General features: G+C 43.8%; 1 protein-coding gene across 1 annotated transcript in view; it reads right to left on the bottom strand.

Moving 5' to 3' along the window:
• dnajc8 (DnaJ (Hsp40) homolog, subfamily C, member 8) overlaps positions 1-8,259 on the bottom strand; it is an 11,156-nt gene extending 2,897 nt beyond the window's left edge. The window contains exons 1-6 of the mRNA XM_079590844.1: positions 7,646-8,259; positions 6,837-6,938; positions 6,635-6,691; positions 4,129-4,195; positions 3,930-4,024; positions 3,088-3,159 (exon numbers count right to left, since the gene is read on the bottom strand). Of these exons, the coding sequence (XP_079446970.1) occupies positions 3,088-3,159; positions 3,930-4,024; positions 4,129-4,195; positions 6,635-6,691; positions 6,837-6,938; positions 7,646-7,696 (444 nt within the window). The 5' untranslated portion in view covers positions 7,697-8,259. The remainder of the gene's footprint in view (positions 1-3,087; positions 3,160-3,929; positions 4,025-4,128; positions 4,196-6,634; positions 6,692-6,836; positions 6,939-7,645) is intronic.
• Between the last annotated feature and the right edge of the window lie 2,440 nt (positions 8,260-10,699).

The following is a 10,699-nucleotide window of genomic DNA, read 5'->3' as shown; positions in this document are numbered from 1 at the left end:
ACACTCCGTGAACAGACGGACACACACTCCGTGAACAGACGGACACACACTCCGTGAACAGACGGACACAAACTCCGTGAACAGACGGACACACACTCCGTGAACAGACGAACACACACTCCGTGAACAGACGAACACACACTCCGTGAACAGACGAACACACACTCCGCGAACAGACGAACACACACTCCGCGAACAGACGGACACACACTCCGCGAACAGACGGACACACACTCCGCGAACAGACGAACACACACTCCGCGAACAGACGAACACACACTCCGCGAACAGACGGACACACACTCCGCGAACAGACGGACACACACTCCGCGAACAGACGAACACACACTCCGTGAACAGACGGACACAAACTCCGTGAACAGACGGACACACACTCCGTGAACAGACGAACACACACTCCGTGAACAGACGAACACACACTCCGTGAACAGACGAACACACACTCCGCGAACAGACGAACACACACTCCGCGAACAGACGGACACACACTCCGCGAACAGACGGACACACACTCCGCGAACAGACGGACACACACTCCGCGAACAGACGGACACACACTCCGCGAACAGACGAACACACACTCCGTGAACAGACGGACACACACTCCGTGAACAGACGGACACACACTCCGCGAACAGACGAACACACACTCCGTGAACAGACGAACACACACTCCGCGAACAGACGAACACACACTCCGCGAACAGACAGACACGGATCAGCAACACATCGGCTACACTAAAGCTGGAACACACACACACACGTTAACATCGTCACAGCAGATCTTCTCTTCTGAGTGACGGGTTAGAGAAAGAATGTAGGGCGGGGCTTGGTTTTGTGTATCTGTTGTTGATTGGCTTTTGAGATGTGGGCGTGGCTCTCAACAGTCTATGCAGATGAGCATGAGCTGCAGGGGCGGAGCTTAAACCGCACTCAGTGATTGGAGGATCCTGCGCACATCACCAGAGAGAAGACTGACGCTTCTCTGAACATCCAGTTCTGACCGACGATTAAACATGACCAGCTCAGAACATCGTACAGAATACAGCGTTCACAGAGAGACCAGTAACATGCGTTTAGAGTTTACACCGCATGACGGAAGCAGATTTTTGATGTCATCACATTAATGCAGCTCAAGACACATTAACATAATAGCTAACCCTAACCTCTAACCCTAACCTCTAACCTCTAACCCTAACCTCTAACCTCTAACCCTAACCTCTAACCTCTTACCCTAACCTCTAACCCTAACCCTAACCTCTTACCCTAACCCTAACCTCTAACCTCTAACCCTAACCCTAACCCAGATGCACCAACAGCTGCTAATATTCAGTCAAAACAGCAATAAAGTGTGGGTTGGCCAAACCGGTTTCAGTCGTTGACTTAATTCCCAGAGGAATGGGAATCTTTGATCTATAATCTAGAGCAGGGGTTTGGCCCGCCAGCAATATTTTCTGGCCTGCCGGATTATTTTGGAAGTAATCCAATTTTTTTTTTTTATTTTTTTTTTACTGTAACGGTTTACAAATAGGCCCCGTGAATCAGTGATGCGCGGGATGATCCAAAATGAGCGACGAGTGCCTGCGGTCACCCGCAGTTACGAGTCATCCAAAAATATTTTTAATAATATTTGGGTCGCGGTCGGTCGGGTCGTTTGAAATAATGCCAATTAAACCATTGTAATTTATATAGTACTAGATACAATGTTCTATGAAATACACAGGCCTACACTTTATTGGCTGAATAACTGCGCGAGGATGACGCACAAGCTCAGTCTGCAGGCAGAGATGACAGTGGGAAATCCTTATTTACCTGAATGTTGAGCGCGTTATTAACTCCTGAATAAAAGCTGACGCGGGACAAAATGCCCGATTCCCCAACGCGTTGAACTGAGCAATGCCATTGTGCCATTTTAATAGGCTACTTTTAAACGCATATAGCTCAGTAATGCGAGTTTTATGTATTTTCTGAGAGCGGGGGGGTTTTTTGTTGGGAAATTCGGAGGAGAGACGCACACTTCGATTAGACTGGATAAACACATGCAGCATCTTAATTGTTAAGAAAATGAAACGAAATAAATGAATAAATCAAGCCTTTATTACAAAACACAGCATTCAGAAAAATGCGCACCGTTCCTACGTCTATGGCCCAATTTGCGGGCCTGGAAGCGGGTCGGGTAGGCTACAATATTTTCTTTCTTTTGTTTGCGGTCCGAGTTGCGGGCGGGTTGAAAACGTCGGTCGGGTGCGGGTTGTTTATACATTGACCCGCGCATCACTGCCGTGTATCATTCGTTCAATCGTTTTTTTCCCCCAAAATTAAAACCAAAAATAAAAAACGACTTGTTTTTGAGATTTGAGATTCTGAAAACGAGATCTAAATTTTTAAAGCAGGTGAACACTTTTAAGCTTTTACTTTTAAGTATTTTAAGCGGTTGCTGAATTGAACCTTGTGGGAGCGGGACGGAAAAAAACAGTCCCGCGCAGTCAGACCTCTGTGTCCCGAATAAATAATAATTTAAAAAAAGGAATAAAGTTCAAAAGTTGTACAGTCCATTGGTAATACAATACTAAATCAGATATATGTACAATAACATGTCCAACAATCGATTTAAATAGTACATGGGGTTTAATTTATCGTTAATAAGATGTATCCGCGGCATTTTCTCGTGTGCTTAAATGGTCCAGTGGTAGAACTTTCGTCAAGTGTGTAAAAGGTTCTGGGTTCTAATCTGCATTCGTATAGTTTTTTTTTTTTCGTTTTTTTTTCTTCATCAAAACCGATTATGCTCATCAGTGGTTGTATATAAGTAGTAGGGACACGTTTGTGTGCATTATATTTTGTGATTTCACCGTAACGAATAGGCCTATTCCATGTAGCTGGCCCGCCATCTACTGGATAAAAAAAATATTGGCCCGCGGCCAAAGTTACTTCCTGCCGTGAACACTTCCTGCCGTGAACACTTCCTGCCGTGAACACTTCCTGCTGTGAACACTTCCTGTGAACGCATCGCCTGCACTACAGGACCTGAGGGAACTCAGAGTGAGAGCGCTCAGGTGTTCGTACCATTTCCGGGTCGTCTTCCTCCACATCGATGGGCTTGCCGTCCTTCTTCAGCTGCTTCTTCTTCTGGCTCATCTGAGACACACACACACACACACACACACACACACACACACACACACACAGGTGATGGTGAAGCGTGATTAACACACACACACTGAAGGTGCGTTCACACTACAAGCTTTGTCGCTGCTGGTTGCCAGTGGCCGGCGGTGCGGTCGCTAGTGGGCGTGTCCGCTACTGGTTGCCTAGTAATGTTTGTGAGTGACAGTCACGGATGTTCCTCCATGTTGTAGACAACAAATCCGTTTTCTTGACACTACAAACAAACGTTTTGGAAGGAAAATTCTAAATATAAAAGTAATCAGTGTAACATGCATAATATTAAAGATGAGTGAGGAACTGTGATGCTCTTTGCCATCGCGGCTGTTTAACTGCAGCAAACGGCAGACACCGTCTACATGTGTTCAGGACAGCAGTCCGGCTCGGAGTCAGTGCTGTGAACACACTGTCTGCACACGGAGATACATCACAGCTCACAGCACAGCTTCTGACGGCTAAAGTCAGCTTCTCGTTCAGCTGGCCTCTGTCAGAGAGTGGCGGATGATCACGCTCCACTGACTTCACTCCGATTGGTTGTCGCTCCCGAAAGTCGCTCTTCATTTGCATAAAGTTAAACACATCTCAACTTTGTTACGTCGCCAGAAACGCCCCATCAGGTCGCCAGCGGCCGCGGTCGCGTGCGTCGCCGGAAAACGCCCGCTCCCCGTTGGAGTGAATGGTAACGTGTCGCTTGTAGTGTGAACGCAGCTTCACTGAGATCTGGAGTCTGGAGTGTTTCTCACCATGTGCTCCACGTACTCCTTCCCCGCGTGCACCACGTCTAGCGCTTTCTTCTTGTGATCAGATTCCAGCAGCATCTTATAGGCCTTATCCACCGCTGAACACACACACACGCACGCACGCACACACACACACACACACACTGCTCATCAAACACACGGAGACCCCAGCCATCATCAGATCATCATGTCTGTGGTTTACCTTCAAACGCCAGCTGAGCTCGATCCACATCATCCTGGTTCTTATCCGGGTGGACCAGGATAGACAGCTGAGGACACACACACACAGATGCAGAGTGAGTGTGTGTGTGTGTGAGTGTGTGTGTGTGTGTGAGAGCGTGAGTGTGCGTGTGCTAGGGCTGAACGATATTCGATTTTAACATTGCGATGTGCGAGTGAATGATAGTCACATCGCCGGAACATGCGATGTGAAGGGTAGTAGCACAGCAGCGCCAGCGGGAGACATTACACGCTTCATGAGGAACACACGCGGTCTCTTGCTCTCTCTGCCGTGCACGCGCTGCGGTCTCTGTCTCGCGGGCGCGCTCGCTCTAGATTCCGGAGATTTTAACTAATTCGCGTGCATCAGTGAGCCGCTATCAATATGCGGGAGACTCCCAGAACTTCCGGGACTTGGGATGTCTGTATCTATAATAATATCGGCATTAGAATTATTGATGTTTCATTAGGCTGTTGTTTTGGTGCTCCCTCAGCTCTTGATGCGCGTGGAGCGGCGGCGCTGACAGGTGTAAAGCTGCTGTTTAAATGTGTTCGGCTTTGCTGTTTACAGAAACATGTTCTCTAATCTGTTTAGAAGATTTAATACAAAATATATTAAAGTTTTATATCATTTTGTTTATTTCATATGATTATGATGACCAACACCAACACTGTTTTACTTTGGCACTTTGGCTCAGAAAAGTTGACTTAAAAGATTGTGAACCAAAATGCTTAAGTTGTTTTATAAAAAATAGATTTATTTTAAGTTATATTGTTGTAAACCAATCAGGGGGTTGGTGTAAAGCTGCTGTTTTATTTAAAAATGTGTTCTGCTTTTGTGTTTACAGAAATGTTCTAATTTTGGAATAAAATATTAAGTGACCTTTTTGTCACTTGTAATGAAGCTTGCTTATTAGTGAAATTATTAATATCATGGAATGGTAATTATTGACTTTAGCCTGGAGTTATGGCTGCACGATTTTGGCCAAAATGATAATCACGATTATTTTGATCAATATTGAGATGACGATTAATTATCACGATTATTTGTTGATTTGTCACATAGGCTAATTATAACTGCTTTTTACATCCATATTGTGCTACATCTCCTGCTAATGTACAAATATGTGCATCAAAATAAAATGGGTCCTCTTATTCACCAAAATTCAGTGCATCTCCAGAATAAATAAAAATAAATAATTTATGAATATTTTAAATTGTATTTATATTTTATATACATTGTATTTATAATAATTATTAGGATAGACTAGAGATATTATCTTCTGTTATAATTATTATTACCTATTATTACATGGCTTGGTTAAATTCTAATGTAGAATGCAGTCTGTTATTTCTTGATAACACACCGTTGCCATGAAAAACAGAGCGTTGTCATGGACACGGAAGCAATACAATCGTTTTTAAATCAATATTTGTGTCAAATTATTGATTTATTTGGCAGGTAGCCATGTAAGCGGGATCCCGATGTCAGTGAATACAATTCTGTCATTGTTATTTGAAGTCTCTCGCGCAGTATCGCTCGCGCGCAGACACACACCCTCGGTCTCTCTCGCGCACAGACACACACCCTCGGTCTCTCTCGCGCGCAGACACACACCCTCGGTCTCTCTCGCGCGCAGACACACACCCTCGGTCTCTCTCGCGCGCAGACACACACCCTCGGTCTCTCTCGCGCGCAGACACACACCCTCGGTCTCTCTCGCGCGCAGACACACACCCTCGGTCTCTCTCGCCCAGTTCGCTTCGCTTTTGTCCAGTCCGGCAAAACATTCTAGTTTCTACATCTGGAAGCTAAGCTGTGCGGTGCAGGGAACAACTCTGATTATTGGCTCGTCATGGAGCCAGCGCTAGATTGGCTTTGCAAAAAAAAAAAAACTTTCATATGGAGCGTTCTATGAACAGAATGACGCATTTAAAATATCGCACGATCACGCGAATTTGATCGTGGGAAGCCAAAATCGTAATCGTGATTAAAATTCGATTAATTGTGCAGCCCTACCTGGAGTTATGGCTCTCAATATCGCAATATATATCGTTGGGAAAAAAATATCGCAATGTAATTTTTTTCCAATATCGTGCAGCCCTAGTGTGTGAGTGAGTGAGTGTGTGTGTGAGAGAGAGTCAGTGTGTGTGTGTGTGTGTGTGTGTGTGTGTGTGTGAGAGAGAGAGAGAGCGTGAGTGTGTGTGTGTGTGTGAGAGAGAGTCAGTGTGTGTGTGTGTGTGTGTGTGTGTGTGTGAGAGAGAGTCAGTGTGTGTGTGTGTGTGTGTGTGAGAGAGAGAGAGCGTGAGTGTGTGTGTGTGTGTGTGTGTGTGTGAGAGAGAGAGTCAGTGTGTGTTTGTGTGTGAGAGAGAGAGAGTCAGTGTGTGTGTGTGTGTGTGTGTGTGTGAGAGAGAGCGTGTGTGTGTGTGAGAGAGAGAGTCAGTGTGTGTTTGTGAGTGTGTGTGTGTGAGTGTGTGTGTGGTTGTACCTGTCTAAAGCGTTTCTTCAGCTCCTCGTCTGTGGCCTCGGGGTCGACCTGAAGCACCTGCACAGATAAACACTCAATCAATCCCATGATCCTCTCCTCTGTGACTGAGACTCGTCATGATGATGAAGAGCGTCACATGAAGAGCGTCACATGATGAGCGTCACATGGTGAGCGTCACATGATGAGCGTCAGTGAGACTCGCCTCGAACGGGTTGAGATTGAAGTATGAAGAGCCGGGTCTCAGTAACCTCTCGATCTGCTGTTTCGAGGTGAGGACCGAGTCCCTCTTCTCGATCTGCTTCACCTGCACACACACACACACACACACACACACACACACACACACACACACACACACACACACACACACACATCATCATCATCACCAGTTTTATTTTTGCTAGAGTCTCTTCTGCTCACTAAACCTGCTTTTATTTGATCATAAATACAGTAAAATATTGTTATAATGTAGATCATCAGTTCTCTATGTGAATATACAGTAAAGTGTAATTTATTCCTGTGATCAAAGCTGAGTTTATCATCATTACTCCAGTCTTCAGTGTCACATGATCCTCCAGAACTCAGTGTAATATGAGGATCTGATGCTCGAGACACAGTTATGATTATTATCAGTGTTGAACACAGCTGTGCTTTTGCTCTGGGAAATTATCTGGGAAAACATTCATTCATTACTGTGATTAATTGAAGTAAATGTGATTAACTGCCATGAAAATGAAATCACAGAGCAAAAACACGCTTTATTAAAGACACAAACACTAAACACAAGCAGAGCGTTATGAACGATCACAGAGGAATGACCGGAGTATTGATTATGGATCATAATCGGCATTAATCGGCGGATGTTGTGAATGATAGTGTTGTCTAGATAGGGTTTAACACACACCCCGTGTGTGTGTGTGTGGGGGGGACTCGCCGCCGCACAGCTGTGTGTGTTAACTCATTCTGCTCATGAATGTGTGTGTAGAGTGTGTATTATTCTCTCAGGCTCACCTCTGTGTAAAAAGTATTAAAGGCTTCTTCGCCGCTGCCGCCCGCCGCCATCTTGCGTCTGTGACGTCAGCGGATACCGCGTCACTCACAAAATAAAAGCCCGAATAACAAACCCTGAACATATTAAATTATCATTAATTTCGCAACTGCAGGACAGGACACATTAGAAGGTTTGTGAAAGCATAATCCAGTTTGTTTCTTTTCCGAACAGAAATGAAAAGGAATCATCTTTAAAAATCAGAATCTTCTTTATCTGGTGACTGGTCACACACACACACACACACACACACACACACACACACACACACACGTTTCCCGAACACACTGAAGCTGAAGCGGTTTATTTCCACTGAGGTCGATAAAGCGTTAATTTTAATATAGATCATATGGATATTTTAAAGGCGTGGTAAAGTATGATTTACTTTTCTAACTGTAGTTAGTGTGTAATGTTGTGTTTGATCATAAACAACATCTGCAAAGTTACGAAGTTCAAAGCAAAGGAAGATATTTGCTTTTAAAAAATGCTGATATTTCTGATGCAAACTCTGTTCGCTAATCACTTAATGCACTTTTGCACTGGTACTGGTTTAAAGTGGTCAAGGTTATTTAGCCTAATAATAGTTATACTTACATCAGTGAGGCGGTTAGATCATGTGTACTGATTTTTTTATTTAATTTGTATTTAATTTTTTTTATTGAAGGCAACATTGGGTACAAACGTGTAAAACCATCAATATACAATCAAAGATTTATACAGACATACCGTACCAGAGACAAAGAACAAAACAACAACATAGCCTACATACTAAAGGTGGAAAAATAAGAATATTAAGAGGATTCGGGGAATAGGTCATAATATTTACACAAAAGTTTTCCATTGTTCTTGTTCTTTACAAGCTTGTGTGATTTAAGAAGCATATTAAGTTCCAAAATATAATGTTTAAAACATAAGGAAGACTTATTACATTTCTGCTTGTGTATAAAGAACTTAGCATATAAGATTATAAAGTTTAATACAAACTCCAGGGTGCCATCTTGTGGGAAACACAGGTAATATCTCTCAGGGTGAGTGAGTTATATTGTGAGACTGGAGAAAGCGAGAACCCAAATCTTCCCAGAACCTTTTGGTAACTGGACGATTAGAGGATAAGCGAGGACTGGTTCCAGTGCGCCGTTCACTAAAGCCGCTGCAGGGTCATGTCTGGACACAGCAACAAAACTATGTGTAGGGTAAATGTTATGTAAAAGTTTAAAGTGGACCTCATAACTTTATTAGAGATACAGTATTTCTGAGGAATCAACCATGTTTTTTTCCTATTTATTTCACTTAATTATTCCAATAAACATCATTGTGTACTGACGCACGCGCTTCTTCGGACGCGGTGACGATTCATTATGATTCATCGCCGATCATATTCCGATATCTCTCTTTAAATGTTAGAAGTGTTCCAATCTTCACTACGGCGGGGAATAGCTTTAACACAGGAAGACTAGACTGGACTAAATTAACCATGGAAGATTTCCAGAAGTATTAAGTTGGGACTGATGGGTTACTGGGAAAGATGTGGTGATATTAATCAACATAGTAAAGATGTGTGGGTTTATATGACTCAATTGTGGAAACACTGAATATCGCAGATGTGGCGGCAACATCATCAGTTTAACTGTACTGGAGGAATACTGTGAGGCGGAAAACATTGACAATGATGAAAATGTGGTTATTAATTCAGTAATGGAGTTCGCCAGACAGCTTCTGGTTCCCATTGACTTCCATAGTAGGAAAAAAATATACAATGGAAGTCAATGGGAACCAGAAACTGTCTGGTTACTGACATTCTTCTAAATATCTTATTTTGTGTTCAGCAGAGGAAAGAAACTCATACCGGTTTGAAACAACATGAGGGTGAGTAAATGATGACAGAGTTTTCATTTTAAAAGTGAACTAATCCTTTAAATGGGCAAGAGCTTGATTAGTGTTTTAGCAGAATACTGCCATCTAGTGGTAGCAGCTGTGTGTGTGTGTGTGTGTATGAAGGAACAGCTGTGTGTGTGTGTGTGTATGAAGGAACAGCTGTGTGTGTGTGTGTATGAAGGAACAGCTGTGTGTGTGTGTGTGTGTGTATGAAGGAACAGCTGTGTGTGTGTGTATGAAGGAACAGCTGTGTGTGTGTGTATGAAGGAACAGCTGTGTGTGTGTGTGTGTATGAAGGGACAGCTGTGTGTGTGTGTGTATGAAGGAACAGCTGTGTGTGTGTGTGTGTGTGTGTGTATGAAGGAACAGCTGTGTGTGTGTGTGTGTGTGTATGAAGGAACAGCTGTGTGTGTGTATGAAGGAACAGCTGTGTGTGTGTATGAAGGAACAGCTGTGTGTGTGTGTGTGTATGAAGGAACAGCTGTGTGTGTATGAAGGAACAGCTGTGTGTGTGTGTGTGTGTGTATGAAGGAACAGCTGTGTGTGTGTGTGTGTATGAAGGAACAGCTGTGTGTGTGTGTGTGTATGAAGGAACAGCTGTGTGTGTATGAAGGAACAGCTGTGTGTGTGTGTGTGTGTATGAAGGAACAGCTGTGTGTGTGTGTATGAAGGAACAGCTGTGTGTGTGTGTGTGTATGAAGGAACAGCTGTGTGTGTGTGTGTGTATGTATGAAGGAACAGCTGTGTGTGTGTGTATGAAGGAACAGCTGTGTGTGTGTGTGTGTGTATGAAGGAACAGCTGTGTGTGTGTGTGTGTATGAAGGAACAGCTGTGTGTGTGTGTGTGTATGAAGGAACAGCTGTGTGTGTGTGTGTGTATGAAGGAACAGCTGTGTGTGTGTGTGTGTGTATGAAGGAACAGCTGTGTGTGTGTGTGTATGAAGGAACAGCTGTGTGTGTGTGTGTGTGTGTATGAAGGAACAGCTGTGTGTGTGTGTGTGTGTGTGTGTGTGTGTGTGAGAGAACATGTCAGTGTCTGTAATTCTGCTTCCTTCAGTATTAATTCAGATAACTCCACATCGATGGGCTCCTGTCCTTCAGCGGCTGCTTCTCCTGGCTCATCCGACACACACACACACACAC

This window comes from Phoxinus phoxinus, assembly GCF_949152265.1.
Source record: "Phoxinus phoxinus genome assembly, chromosome: 19".
NCBI lineage: Eukaryota > Metazoa > Chordata > Actinopteri > Cypriniformes > Leuciscidae > Phoxinus > Phoxinus phoxinus.
This window is presented reverse-complemented; position numbering and strand designations above follow the sequence as displayed.